Raw genomic sequence first — 16455 nt, forward strand, 5'->3', positions numbered from 1 at the left:
AATAAACACAAATTTATTTTCCCACAGTTAGGAGACTAGATGTCCCAACTCAGGGTGCCAGCTCTAAGGGAAGGCTTTCTCTCTCTGTTGGCTCTGGAGGAAGGTCCTTATCTCTTCTGAGCTTCTGCTCCTGGGAGATCTTCCTGTGGCTTGGCATCTATCTTCCCCCATCTATGCTTGCTAGCTTGCTTGTTTAACCTCTTTTGTATCTCAAAAGAAACTGACTCAAGATACTCCTCACACTAATCCTGCCTCACTAATATAACAAAGACAACTCATTCCGAAATGGGATTATAACCACAGGCACAGAGGTTGGGATTTACAACACATATTTCTGGGGACACAATTCAATCCATAACAGCATAGATAAGGAAATTACTAACATAACTGAATCTGATCATAAATGGTTGTTTCTATTTTCTTTTACTGCTTTCTTCTTACTTCTCTGTTATCAGTATTAAAGTTGCTAGTATCACGAAGGGAGCCCTGGTGGCTTAATGGTTAAGCGCTCAGTGGCTAACCAAAAGCTGGGTGGTTCGAACCTGGTAGCCATTCCAGAGGAGAAAGATGTAGTAGTTAACTTCCATAAAGACTACAGCCTTGGAAGCCCTACAGGGCAGTTCTACTCTATCCCACCAGGTCAACTGTGAGTTGGAACCAACTTAATGGAAATGGGTTTTGGTTTTAATATCACAAAACTATAAAACCAAGTCACAGATTTCTCTTTAGAAGAAGAGTTATATGAAAAACTTAAAACAAAAACTGAGTTGAAGGATATTCAAATTCTTTTTCTCAAATTCATCAATAAAAATTTAAACAGATTAATAAAAACCATAATTACAAACTTTTAGTTGACACTGATTGACCATCCCCCTTTCCAGCTGCTACTTAGTGTCAGTCACTATTAAGAACACTTTCCATAAATACTGTGGGCCACTGTGGCCCCAAAGAGATCATTCCTAACCAAAAAACAGCTTTACTCTAAGGGGAATTAACCAGGTTCTTGAATATAAAATATTCTTAATGCTAACATTTATGTTCATAGCAAGAACATTTCCTCAACATGCATTCTGCATTTGGTGAATGGTCACCCACTATTAAAGCAGTCCTTCTGCCCTCCTACTCTCCACCTCCCAAATCCCACTGTAGGGAAAGATTATTGATGAACTTTCATGTGACTGTATTCGATTTCTGTATACTGTTACCATGAACATGGGGGACAGCTCAATAACCACAAAGCTTATTTAAAGACAAACTAATCTCTTAGGTTGTCTTCTTTTAACAGTAACAGCAATTAAAAAATACCAACAGCCTATCCAATGCAGTGCTACATGCATTAACATCCTGTATCTCATTTATTCAATAAGCAACATCATGATAAATGGAGAAAATATTGACATTGTCAAGGATTTCATTTTACATGGATCCACAATCAATGCCCATGGAAGGAGCCATCAAATCAAATAACACACTGCATTGGGTAAAACTGCTGCCAAAAAACCTCCTTAAAAAGGATTAAAAAGCAAAGATGTCACTTGGAAAACTAAAGCACTCCTGACCCAAGCCATGGTATTTTCAATCACCTCATATGCATGCAACAGCTGGACAATGAGTAAGGAAGACTGAAGAAGAGTTGATTCTTTTGAAGTATGGCACTGGCAAAGAATATTGAATATTCAATGGGCTGCCAAAAGAACAAACAAATCTGTCTTGGAAGACGTATAAATCTGTCTTGGAATGCTCCTTAGAAATGAGGATGGCAAGGCTTCATTTCACATACTTTGGACATGTTACCAGGAGGTACCAGTCCCTGGAGAAGGACATCATACTTGGTAAAGTAGAGGGTCAACGAAAAAGAGGAAGACCCTCCGTGAGATGGACTGACAAAATGGCTGCAACAATGGGCCCAAACATAGTAACGGTTGGGAGGGTGGTGCAGGGCTGGCCAGTGTTTTGTTCTGTTGTACACAGGGTCGCTATGAGTTGGAATCAACTCGACAGCCACTATCAACATCTCATTTAATTAAAAAGCTAAAAGACCCTAGCAAATTTTGGCCTGACTTTTCATTTAAGACTTAGACTTTTTGTCCTGTGTTCTTCCATTTACCATGTACCACATACATATCATTATCAAGGCCATATATCTCCTCCAGACAAAATGCAGAGTAACTTGCCGTCTATTCCAAGGACTCTTTTTTCCCCTTAAAGCAAATAAGCCCTTGAAAAAGGACACTAGAGTCCAGCAGTATTTTTTAATATCAAAACATCCCTTTCAAAGCTACAAGGAAAGGAAAAACCAACTCATACATAACAATAGCTTACTTATTGATTACTGTGCTAAGTGCTTTATCTGGATTAATTTACTTAACTTTCACAATTATATACAAGCTACCAGTAGATACTATTTCTATTTCAATCTCCATTTTACAAAAGAAGAAACTGAGAAACAGAAGGTTAAATAATTTGCCCAAGATCAGTGGTGGAGCTGGGACTCAAGAACAGCCTGTCTGACACCAGAGTGCAGACTCCTACTTACCTGACAATCCACCTACCTAGCTACTTCTCAACAAATTAGTGATTCCCCAAAAATACGCAGGCATATGAACCAAGGATACCCATCTTCTTTCTCTCTTCTCATATACAAAGTATGTAGAAGTTTAACCAAAGATAACCATATGAATCAGCAATCCAAGATTCCTAATCAATCAATACTGCTGCTTTTTATTTTTATATAAAACCTGAAATTCAACTTCATTATGGAAAACCTCCTTTAAAAGATTCTTCCCTTTAACTGTAACTAACCTGTACAGAGGCAAGATATTTTCTTTACAGACACACCAGGTAAATAATCATTTTCCCTAGCCCTTCCCAGTTCTTCACACTCTTCCGATTTCTTTTTGTGCCTTTCTTATTTCCAAAGTCCGTGATCTTTGCCTACTATGTCAAAAATTACCTACCACCCACCCCACTTTATCCTGTTAAAATGAACTCAGTTTCAAAAAATGAAGCTGGAGGAACCGAAGATGGATCAGGTCCTTTTATCACACTCAGATGAAGACAGGCTCACCAGCACAACATGAAAGGTGCCCTTGAAGTTGTGCAAGGCATAGGCCCTGCCCCAAGCTATCAAATGAAGTTATTGGCCAAGCTGAAGCTATGGGCCACTTCGTATACACCTTTACAATTACCTCCAGTTCCTTCTGCTCTGGCCCACGAGAGGGATGCCAGGAGGGAGACAGTCTCTCTTTACTACTGAATACATCGAATTTCAGCCGTCTCTTACCTTTGTTTACTCACAGAAAAGTCTTCTGCACACTGACTTATTTGGAACTACTTGTGTTGATTCTCTTCTGTTGTATCACCCACATTTAGTGAATTAAACCAAAAGCAGCAATGGCAAAAGTGTTACTATTACTAGAAGACATATCCAGGCAATACTGAAAGTCTTTAGAGGCTTTCTCTCCAGTAACCTGAGGAGCACATTACAAAACCTCCTGTTATAATCATACGTATTAGATGTGGTTCTAATATGTCATGCATCATTTTGAAAATTTAGTACATATTGTAAGGAATTATGATTCTAACTCTTTGTTCCAGAGATTTTTTCAAGGTATTGCTTTGGAAAAATACATCAAGTTAAAAAAGAATTTTATTAAAAGAAAAAAAAAAAGCCATGCTTTATTTATAAAAGGGAGTAAAGGCAAGCAAAAGGAGCATAAACAGAATTAACTAAAGATGAAGACCGTCTGTGATAATTTCACATAGAAAGAGCACTCAGTAGTGCTTTATGAATGTCATTTAGTCTTCTCATAAATCAGTAAACATTCTAGAAAGTTGCCCTTCAAATTTTTTGACCACGACTTACTACAAACATACACACAGACTCTAAAATAGAAATTTTCACAAACCATTACTTAACCATACTAGTTACATTGTATTCTGATTTTTTTTTTTAAATGATGATGATAACATACTAAATTGAATTCATGGCTCACCAATGAATCACAGCCCACAATCTGAAAAACCGCTCTGAAAGAATCACAACATGTCAGAAGATAGAAAAACGAAGTTACTAAACTTGACAGTCTTGATAGACTAATCACACCCCAATAGCATCAATGAATATTTCTGAGTGATTTGAAACAAAAGTCAAACACAAAAAAAAGAGTTTCAGGTAACAACTGCATTATGGGTATGTTTCTAATTAAGAGGAGCAGTACCAGTACGAAGCAAAAGAGGAAAAATAAATGCGTGAGATACTGGAGTAAACCCCAACTATCATCTCCATTTCAGAAACTACAAACATAAAGCTTTACCAAACATTGGAACAAAGTACCCAATCTCTAGCATTTCATAGCCTATTCTGCTCCTAACTGATCTTCTATTAAAATGTCAAGATTGGCTACAGAGACTCTGAAGATGGGTGTCAACACTGTGTCCTGACCCCAGCTAGCCAGAACCATCAAGGCAAATGCAGAACAGGGAAGCTGCTACTAAAACCTCCCAACCCTTGCCAGAATTTGAACTAGGGACACTTGTGGGGCAACCACCTGAGGCAGAGAGAAAGTATTCTGAAATTGCCAGCAGTATCTGGCCAGTCATCTTACATGACCATTGTCTGAAAATTCTCGTAAGCAAAAAGTAAGATTACTAGGGCTGACCATGACTGACAAGTAACTGAAGAAGGCCAAAGTTAAAGAAAAAGAAAAGTGAGGAATAACTTCATAGTAAATAATGTTTATTCTCCAGAAATAGAAGAGATTATCTTTTGAATTACTAACACTGCTGTCACCAGAAGCGTAAGACTCCTTCCACTGGGAAGAAGTTAGACGAGGTGACTTGAAAGTCCGTTTCGACTCTGCAAAATCTGTCATTATAAGCCTAAATCCCAACACCAAGTAACTTTTTTTTTTTTTTAAATAAGCTGGCACCCACAAAGGAAAACGCATCTATTGACAAAAACTTTTAGTGAACAGCATACCAATCCTTTCAAATCAGGGGCTATACGATGGTGAAAAAAAAGTCAACATTTCGTTTTCAAAATAGTCACTTAGTTTCACAGACATATACACGTCAAAACTGATCAAATCATAAACTTTAAATATGTGTAGATCACTGTTTATAAAATTTATGTTACTAAAACTATGAAGAATACTATCACCAGCTTTCCATCTATACCACAAAGTAATTCACTCCACTGAGCAGAAGATCAACATAGCTGCACCCCGATATTTTCTAAGTTTCTCTTAAATTATGTTCACTTGTATTCAAGTTTTATTGCATTTGTCTCACCTTCCTAAACCAAACCCTTGAAAAGCATAGTAACCTAGCTCTAATGAGCACCGAAATTTTTCTGCTGCTGTTCAAATGACCCATTACCATACTACGGAATACAGCTTTCCTTTAATAACTTTCATCACAGCCTGAAAATCTGCAGGTTCCTCAGTGATTTCATGTCTTCCTTCCCATTAGTTAAGGGAACTCATTCCCAGGCCATGTCTACTTCCATGCTACCATCTTAGCGCTTCAAAGTTCATTTTCTTTCTTCATTGCTTATCACGAAGCTATCTGAAATAAAATCTGCAAAAACAGCAAAGGAAAGGAGGCAAATCCACAAGACTACTCACATCAGATTTAGAGGACATGTTCTCCTCCACGTCTGAATCATTGGGATCCACGATGTCATCAAAGGGCGGTAAGGTGGATTTCTTCTTCTCTGATGTCTCACTTTCAATTTTGACCTTTCCCATCTTGACATGAGATTTATCTTTTATCTGTTTTTTGTCAGCAGAACAAGTGAGTATCAGTGGCGGTGCACTAGAAAAACTTTTAAATAAAGCCTCTGAGCTACTCTTTTTCCTTTTTTTGGCTGAGAGTTCTTCAGAATCTGAAACGGGAGGCCTTTTCCCAGGAGCCTTCTTATCTTGCTGTCCACTGGTGATGGTGAGTAAGTTACTGTCTGGTTTTGGCTCTTTTGACATGGGTTTAGGTTCCTTGAAGGCCATCTTAGGAACTATTTTTTCTTCTTTCAGTGGTTTATTTTCTTTGGGTTTCTTAGAGGATTCTTTGGAAGATTTGTTGTGATCCCTGGAAGGTTCTTTGAAGGCACTTTTATGTTCTCTGGAGTCTTTAGAAGGTTTTTCCTTGTGCTCCTTCATTAATTTGTGAGGCTTTGAAAAACTGGTACTACTGCTGCTGCTGCTGCTGCTACTACTGCTGCTGCTGCTGCTGCTGCTGCTGCTGCTGCTGCTGCTGCTGCTGCTGCTGCTGCTGCTGCTGCTGCTGCTGCTACAGCTGCTGCTGCTGCTGCTGCTGGTGTGAACACTCCTGTTAGGGTCCTGCAGAAAGACAAGGCAGAAATGAAACTCTCGAAGCTGCACATCGAAAACGGCGTCAACAGCCAACTCTCGAAGCTACACATCGAAAACGGAGTCAACAGCCAACTTGCTTGAGTTCACGCTGCATAAAGTGATCCTTCTTGGGTTGTTCTTAGGCTGATTTGATATACACCAACGACCGCCATGGAACAGGCGGGGAAAGCGTATGTGAGAAACAGAGAGAGGGCCACCATTACCAAGGAATCGAATGAAGCAAGTTGTTCTCTTAAAATCATTTAGAAGTACGGCGTTCTAAAGCATTTCAACTCAACCAATGTTAAATACATGCTTGTCCTCGAAGATACAGAGATGGATAACACACCGTCCCCACTCTTAATAACTCCACGTATCTATGACTCATACCTGCTGTCAGAGCCACCTGTAACGTGCTATGACAACAAAAACCAAACCTGCTGCCATTGAGTCGCTTCCGACAACAAAAAGTAGAGGAATACTTAATGCTGTTGGGGACCCAGGGAAGAATAATCCAGAAATTTATAGAGAAGTAAATTTATAGAGATTTACAAAGAACTGGGTCTCAGAGAATATGCAGGCTATTACTAGAAAGAGAAGAATAGTACTTGGAGACCTGGGATCAGATGAACTAAGACAATAAGGCAGCAAAGCATAGACTGTACTTGGGGAATAGCAACCAGCTACAGCATGTGACAGAAAAGAAAGTAGAAAAATGGCCCAGCGTCACATAGTGAGGCCATTTTAAAGAGCTTTTCAATATAAAGAATCCCAAGACCAAATAATAATAATAATAATTCTCAATGTGAGCTAGAAACAAAAATTTTAAAGCCGTCCAAAATTCATCAGTTAAGGAATATGTCTCTCACCCACTAGTGAAAAAAAAAGAATCTAAGTTAGAACAAAGATTTCACCTAAAAGTTAAATGGGCCAAAAAGTCTTCAGCAATTACTGCTGTGGAATCATGAGAAAGGAGTCACTTGCTGTCTAACTCATTTTAAATGTGTTACTCTTTTTTTTTTTTTTTTTTTTGCTCATTTACACACTGCAGAATATATAACCTATATATAACCCTTTCTGTTTAGGAATATAATCTAAGTCCATACTTACCATATTTGTGAACCTCTACTATTAACAGTAAGTTTAAGAAACAGAAGTAGATCCTGGACATGTAAAAATCCACATCAATACTAAAAGAACAGCTCTTTCTTGCTTACTTCCCATCTCCTAATGGGACCAAAGACAAATAAATGTCCAAATTTTGCAACTAGATTTCTATCTTCAGGCTTACTTATTATGTTTCATTCCAACTCACCTACTTCAGCCCAAAGATACATAAACGAACCTCTATTCCTCAAATATCTAGCAAGATACAGCAAATAGAGGTGACAGTGCTAATGTTTTTCACTTAAAGGAACAATATATTTATTGGGTCTATGCAAAAAAAAAAAAAAAAGCCTATACATGGATAAGCAAAGCATCAGAAAGTAATAGCTCAAAATGAAATATCATTGTTCTACATTAGCAGGAATATGTTTTTTTTTTTTTCTTGCAAAAATTTTGTGCTATTTACCCAACAACAAAACAAAATAATCAACTATTCCATTTATTTTCTCAAATGAGTATTCAGTGTCCAAAATGTTAAAATGGATGTTCCTAAGCAAAGACATGCTTTTATGTATCAAGCCAGGTAACTCCTCATAAAATATCTTAAGCTGAGATTTCAAAGCAGAACGTTAAAGACAGGATTCATATTACAGAACTTCACTATTTTACAAATTCTATTACATTCCCTGGCATGTTAAGCAACGCTATGAATAATTAGAATAAAGTATAATGGACAAAAGTAAATTAAGGAAGAACAGTCTGAAATATAATATTCTTGGGGTTTTTGTTTTTTTTAATTGGTTTGTTGACTCAGTGAAATTTGGCAATTTGCAATCAGTATTCTAATTACTGCTTGAGAACACCCAAGAACTGTTGTTTAATACTCAGTCTACATGTAGTACACATATTTTTATAAATGTAACTTTTAAAAATATACAACTGCTAACCTACCAATATATTTTCTAATATTAAACATATAAAAAAAAATAACGTTTCAGCATCAGGAAAAAAAAAAAAAACTTCTATAAGGGCCCTCCCATGATTTATTTTTACAGTCCTCTGTAGAACAAACTGAAATTCTTAACAAGGCACATAGTGTTATCTGACACAGCCTCTTGTGTCACAGAAACTTTAAGTTCTTGTTTCCATTACATCCATATAATGCTATGCACAAAACTCCAGAAATTGCATAATTTTATTCCACACGTCGACCTAGGTATTTGATGTCTACTGTTAATCTTTTCACCCACCCAACAGACCAATCTTGGTACAAGCAAGTTACTCAGTTATGCTTGTTCCTTCCCCTTTTGTAATTACTATCACAAAAAGCTTTCTCTTAGCTAAAAGAACTCAGAGGAAAAACATATTCCACAACTCCCTAGAAAAATAAAATTTAGAAAATCCACTGTTTCTATTATATAGGACTGTATTTTCTTTGGCCGGGACTGGCAATAAATGGCACAGTTCAAATTTTATGTCATCTGAGTCCATATCTGTACATATAAATGCAAAACGGAAGCTTGGATACAAAATCAGGAATTAAGTGCTACTGACAAAGAGTAAAAACTTTCACTGATTCTCAGCCTATCTATCTCATAAACATGGGGGGGGTCTAATCACGGGCTTTTCAAAATTTTTACTGAAATTTTTTTTATTAACCTCAACAACATTGCATCTCACTGAGCAGCACAATCAACTTACTATTCAACGTGAAGTTCACACATGTTGTGTAATTCAAATTCTCTTTGACTGAGGCTGATTAGGACAAACTGAGCATCAAGCAATCCAACTAGGGAGAGCTTATGTGCATAAATCAAATCTCAAATATTTAAGGCAAATGACTGTTTAAACATAAATATACATATATCTGCACTAACTTTACAACATGAGAATATAGGGTACAACATTTTCTTTCATCCATTCAGATTCCACTGAATGCTTCCTTGTTTTAATTTTCTGGAACAGAATGGGCCTCTTTAATGTATAATCTCCTCTAATACTACTTGTCAACAACTCCAGTAAATGGTTTAAGAAAAAGAAGAGGTTGTCAACTATTGGCCAGACTAAGGTTTTCGGATTATAACTGGCATTCAATTTCCATGTTACCACCATGTCTCTTTGCCAGTACCACAGATAACTAAAAGGTGATTTTTCTCCCCAGCTCCTGTTTCTTCCCTCTAGCTAGCTTTTTATTATTGGTCTCCGTCCTACTTTTTACTGGCTTCGGTGTTATGCAAGTTTTTCAGATCACTCACATTTTATTCAATAAATTTCATATGGACAAATAAACTCTCCCTGAAGAGAATTTGTCTAAACCCAGTAAACTCTCCCAGAAGAGTTTATTTGTCCAACGTGCATATTAAAAGGACATTTCGTAGAACTTACAGTATAGTCCAAGAAGTTATGCATATAGGAAGTAGGGAAAACTGTGATAGTCTACCCAAACTAGAAGTCTCTTCTGTAGTGTCATTAAACACATGCTGAATGGGACGGAGGGACCAAATACCATATGAGGCTATGGATAAAGTACAAAGGTCAGGATTCGGGGGAGGGGAGTGGGGAGGGTGGGGGGGAGGGCAGGAAAAGCCTTGAATTTGACTTGCCTGCCCTTCAATCCCAAATGCAACACTTTACCTTTCTTGACCAGTCAGCTCCATGGGCCAGCAAGCAGCAGAGCTTGAAGGCTGTGGCCATAGGCTTACTGGCATCTTGAGAGAGAGGCCTGGTGCAGGGCTTGCCCTGCTCTGGACCCCAGCTAGACCCAGAGGAGTTTTGCCCCAAATAACTGCATGAGTGTGGCAAAATACCCTGGCCCTAAATGTGCTCAGAAGGTACTCAGGAGTCTGCTCTATTCCTGAGACCGGGAAATGCAAGGAGACCAGAAAGCACAGAGCCCTCCGGGCGTGTAGACAAGAAACACACATGCCTGCTGCTACAGTACATACAGGCTGAGACTGCTGTACTTCTCATAACTTACAAGATTACAACAACTTAAAGTTCTGTAATAGCTCGACCTGACCCCATTGTGCATATAAATAGCATACCTAAGGATGGATGGAGGGAGGAGGAAGGGCAGGCTTTCATCAGCTCTGCTGGAGGCGACTGAAAAATGGAGGCTAAAAATTGTACGGCCACTTGAAAGGAGAGTCAAAATCCACATTAAAAGAGTACAGAAAATAATTTACAGAAATAAAAATTTTTAAATTAAAAATATAAATAATATCCTCAACTGTATTGAATAATTGAATTGAATAATTCAGTACATAAACAAGAAAATAGACTCAAATTGGCAGCATGAAAGATCAACTAGAAGAAATCTCAAAGCGTGAAGTAAAAACACAAAAAGATGAAAATCACAATGGGAAAAGACAGGAGAGTTGAAGAACAGATTGAGGCAAACCTAACATACTGGCCACATGAAGAGTTCCAGAAGCATCTCCAGAAAAAGTAAATGGAAAAAACAGTTAACACAGAAGAACATTTCCAACGAACTAAAGAAAGGACTAAATTTCAACTTCACAGGGCTCCTGAAGATCCAGACAAGACTGGTGAGAAAAGACACATGCCCAGTAACACCACTGTAAATTTCCTAAACCCTAAAGATTAAAAAAAAAAAAAAAAAATTGGAAGCTACCAGAAAGATTACTTACAATTAAAAAGAATCCAATTAACAATGGTTTTATTTTTCTCAGTAAAGTTGATTAGTTTCAAAACCAACTGCTAATCATGCCGACATAACCTGAACTGGAAATGAAAGAAAGGTGGACAGAAAGGGAGGAGAACTCAACAACTTTAGAAGAGCAACATGACTATGACTGTCCCCTGGGGAGAATTAAACAAATGTTTTATTTAGTTCTAGTAGAGAAGGTACAACATATTATTTTTTAGTAGGTGTCAAATAACTTATTTTGAAATCAGAGGCTCTTCCCATATATTTTTCAAGTGGCTCAAACTTCGAGTATTTTGTTACCAAATAATATTTTTAAAAATTTATAGCCTTGATAAAATAGTACTGTTCAGAGGGCTTATGTGATATTGGAAAAAGGAACCTCTCCTATAATATCCCTATAGAACACATGATGTCTCCAATTATTTCAAAGGGGGTATCCCAAATCTGTAAGATATTTCTCACCTCAAAATTAAATGTCTTCAAAATCAATATAAAAATCTGCCACACTACATATTTTAAAGTGACCAAAATTTATACTGCTAAAATCAAATAAATGATCACCACCAAGAGGGTAGGGGGTCATGGTATAAGAATACTGGAGGATCCTATGAGGATGCCTTACAGGAAGTACTTGGGATTTAGCACAAAACGAGGGGACAGTAACAAAAAACAATAATTGTAAAAGCCACAAAAGTCACTGGCTGAGCAAGAAAGAAAACAATGCACATATTAGCTATGAGTAAACATTTTACCTAGTCAAAAATGTAAACAATATTTACTTATTTCCAACTTTTAGAATTAACCAGCTTATCCCCACCACTTACTAAATGACTTAATTTTCCTGTTTATAAAACAGAAACATTAATATTACCTACCATACAAAGTTGTAACCATTAAATAAGATAAATATATGTAAAATGCCTAAAACCATTCCTGGCACATAACATAAACTATGTAGGTGCTTTTGATTACTATCAGTGCCACTACTACAGACAATCACAGAAGACTTGAAATTTTATTATACAAAACAATGCTATCAATGCTGACAATGTAAAAGTTTGGATAACAGATGGGGGAGGTAGAAACAGGAGCAAAGGGAAAGAAATCCTAGGATACCCTGAGCTTACAAAATTGAGAATCAAAGACATTGTCCATAGTCAGTGGAATAAAAATAGAGTCCTATGTTCAACATCTAGAAACTCAGAAAAGTATCTGAGAGAAGAATTAAAAATGGTGTTATATTGGGAAGAAAAGGAGGTGGGACAGATGGGTTACACTGTCATGTAGAAATAGCATGATCCTGACTCATTATTTGGAAACTTTTGGCACTAACTCTAGAACTTAAAAACAGCAACAGTTAAAAATGGTTCCTTCCAGAAAGTAGGAAGGGGGTTACGTAGAAATAGAATATAGGACTTTTGTTTTTAGTTAAACCCCTTACTTTGTTATTTAATTCTTTAATATTCTGATATAAAATAAATATCTTCAACCTCTTCAATGTACATTTATATCCTCTCCATTTTCATATAGCCACTTGTACTTCAGATGTTTTGTAAAATAAATTTTGCATTGGAAGAAAAAACTAAACACTATTCAACTATGTGACTGATATCTTCCTCTGTTTGAAAATAACTTTCAATTTTCCTTCAGATTCCATTTGAATATAATCTTACTTTTTTCATCAAAGCAAAATCCAAACTACAAACCTAGTTTAAGAAACTTAGATTGCCTTTTGAGTTTTATACATTTTACTTTTTTTTTTATACCACTAAGAGCTTAGAAACCCTTTGGGGCAGTTCTACTCCGTGCTACAAGTTCGCTATGAGTTAGAATTGACTCAACGGCAACGGGTTTGGTTTTTTTTTTTTTAAGAACAGATAAAAATAAAACCTATAAATCATATTTACAACTGAGAAAGGGCAACACCTATAAAAATTTGTTTCGGCTTTGTAGAGAATAATAGTTATGTTTTTATTTCCCTAACCTTCTGTGTAAAAACATTAAGAGTACACCAAGTAAATATTTTATTTAATATTGAAAGTATAATGAAGTACTCTATCTGCATATAAATATAAAGTTTAAGTGTGAAGTCTCAATTGGAGAAAATATTCAATATTTTTCTAATAATATTCCAAGTAGACAAATTTTGAAAATGCCTATCTTCCTCAAACGGCTAGTTTCAGTTATGTTGTATATACTATAAAATACTTTTGTCTCAGAATCTAATCTTATTTAAAATCCTTCTGTTTACTTACTAACTTCTAACTTGGTATGGTTTAAATTTCAAATTATAATTCAGTACTGTTAACATTAAGTTATATTTAGAAGACTTTTCAGTTTCAAGCAAACTTCTGTTTACCTTTGAAACTAGAAACTCAAAGTAATAATTATATTACTTCCCTCTCTAGGTTTATGTATATTTAGCTTTGTACAGTTTCTGTTTTCTTAAACAAGCTTTAAAATATGTTGGCCAAATCATTCCAGCTTTCTCTTCTAGTACAAGTTGGATTTCTGACCGAGGCTTCATAAATACTTTTTACTTACAGAGAATAGTAAATCTTCAATGTGTAAAACTGGTCACAAAGGAGTGGTTGGTAGTATAAGATAAAAAACAGTCCCTGACACAAAAAAATTCAATACCTCTACTGCATAAATAAGAAACCCAAAGAGAAAGACAACTGAACAATGGGGAAATATAATCAGGGTTATGCTATCTTGTCACCTTTTCTCAATAGTTACTCGATATGTATTTACTGAATCTATAGGGTATGTAAAGAACTATGCTGAAAATGCTAAACATATAATGGTTTCAGGAAAAAAAAAAAACTTCCAATTTAGGCAATATGGTGGACTTTTGGGTAACTCTCACTATGGTACAATTGTACATTGGATAAATTACAACAAAAACTCTTTTGAAAGCATTGCTGGGCTTATAAAAGAATAAAGGGAAACTCCAAGAATCAAGACTGTGGGAAGAGAAAGAGAGAAGAGAAGTAGGAGGAGAAAGTTAAAACTTGAACTGTGAACTACAATCAAGCATTAAAGATAGGGTTACCCAAAGGGCACACACGTGCCTATGTTCTCATGGGTCAATAAAGACCAAACCTAGGGCCTAGAGCATATTTGGAAACCTGACTCTCAGAGTCTCACAAGAACCCAGGGAAAGCCTCTACAAATATGATGTTGCGGAAAGCACTCTGAATTCAGACCTAAAGATTTCCAGAGTTCAGCTAAATCAAACATAAACTTGCAATTTTATAATATCCTTGAACACAAATAAACAAACCAACATGATCTGAGAGTCTGCAAAAGAGCCTCCAGGATCTGAGATATTGGAATCATCAGACGTAGAATATAAAATAGACAATATGAAGTATAAAAAGGCAAAAAGTTGTAAACCAAAAGGTGACCAAGTAATAAGAGTTAAGTAGAAATGAAAATCAAAACCATAGTGGAATACCATTTCACTCTGGTACCTGGTGGTACAATGGTTAAGCACTCAGCTACCAACAGAAAGGCTGGCAGTTCGAACCCACTGAGTGGCTCCATGGGAGAAAGAACTCGTGATGCACTCCCATAAAGATTATAGCCTAGAAAAACCTACAGGTAGTTCTACTTTGTCACATTAGGTTGCTAGGAGTCAAGAATTGACTCAAAAGCACCCAACAACAGGATGGCTATGATCAAAGAAATGGAAAACAAGTGTTGGTGAGGATGTGGAGAAACTCATGCTATGGCTGTGAAATTGTAAAACTGTGCAGCTGCTGTGGAAAATTGTAGCAGTTCCTCAAAACATTGAACACAGATTATTTTTTGACCCAGAAATTCCACTCCTAGGTAGAAGCCAAAAAAAAAAAACTGAAAGCAGAAACACAAGGAGATACTTATATACCGTTGCTCATTCTAGCACTACTCACAATAGTCAAAAGATGGAAACAACCTAAACGTCCATCAATAGATAAATGGATAAACAAAATGTAGCATATACCTACAATGGAATATTACTCAGCCATAAAGAGAAATGAAGTCTTGAAACATGATACATGAATAAATTTTGAAAATATATACACTATGTAAAATAATCAGATAAAAAAGAACAAATCTTATAGGATTCCACTTATATGATACAACCTAGAATTATATAACCAGAAAAACCACTTTTCCTCATAGAGGAAATAATAAAAACTTTTAAAGATTAACAAAATCTGACAGAGTTCACTAATAGGAAATTTTCACTAAAAGTACTTCACAGAATTTACTTCAGGAAGAAGGAAAAAGAATTCAAGAAATAATTGTGACAATGCAATTAAGTTAAACATAACAAAAATGTTTATTGAAAAAATTTACTTTTAAATAATTCAAAGGTAAAAGAAATTAAAATGGAAATTTTTCATTACATCATATTGGATGATAAAGAAAATAGTACATGTTACTACTTGTGGAATGTAGTTAAAACAGTACTCAAAGGAAAATTTTTAGTCTCTATTGCTTATACTAGGGGGGAAAAAAAGGCCTGACAAAGAATTTGGGAAAATAGTAGTATTATAAATAATTTCATGCCAACAAATTTGAAAGTAAAATGTTAGAAAAATAAGACTTAACAAAACTGACCTCAAAAGAAATAGAAATAAAAAAAAAGCAGTCCTTTAATTCTTAATTAACACTGAATAAGTAGTATAAAATCTTCATACAAAGAAGACAGACTCCCAGGATTTTACAAGTTTTAGGAAAAGATCATTTCAACCTTATACAAACTCTTCCAAAGGACGAAAAGAGAGGAAACATTTCATTTTATGTGGCTAATATTATCAAGGTAACAAAATCTGCTAAGAACATTAACAGAAAGAAATGCTCAGGCTACTGTCACTCAAGGATATAAATGCAAAAAATTTTGAGTAAAATATTGCACAATGAATTCAATAGTGAGAAGACAATAGATCAAGACCAAGTTGGGTTTATCCCAAGAATTCAAGAATAATTTAACATGACAAAAATGTTTGACAGCTTATCATGACAAAATGACAAAAAAACACTTCAGCAGAGTAAAGGAAAAAACAGAAAACATCTATTTATCTCAATAGATGAAAATCCATCCATGACTACAAGAAAACAAAAGGAAGAAAGAAACAAAACTCTTAACAAATAGGATTAGAAGATAACTTCTCTAACTTGACAAAAAAAAAAAAAAAAACTCAACAAAGGATACCAAAAGAGAAAACCAAACCCACTGCCATTGAGTTGATTCCGACTCATAGCGACCCTATAGGAGAGAGTAGAACTGCCCCATAGAGTTTCCAAGGAGCGCCTGGCGGATATGAACTGCCAGCC

At 35.9% G+C, this 16455-nt stretch overlaps 1 protein-coding gene across 3 annotated transcripts in view; it reads right to left on the reverse strand.

Moving 5' to 3' along the window:
- MLLT3 (MLLT3 super elongation complex subunit) overlaps nt 1-16455 on the reverse strand; it is a 298768-nt gene that overhangs the window by 75540 nt on the left and 206773 nt on the right. For all 3 annotated transcript variants that reach the window (XM_049896454.1, XM_049896453.1, XM_049896452.1), the window contains one exon: nt 5628-6338. In XM_049896454.1, the coding sequence (XP_049752411.1) occupies nt 5628-6338 (711 nt within the window). The remainder of the gene's footprint in view (nt 1-5627; nt 6339-16455) is intronic.

Source organism: Elephas maximus, chromosome 9 (genome assembly GCF_024166365.1).
Source record: "Elephas maximus indicus isolate mEleMax1 chromosome 9, mEleMax1 primary haplotype, whole genome shotgun sequence".
In the NCBI taxonomy this organism is placed as follows: Eukaryota; Metazoa; Chordata; class Mammalia; order Proboscidea; family Elephantidae; genus Elephas; species Elephas maximus.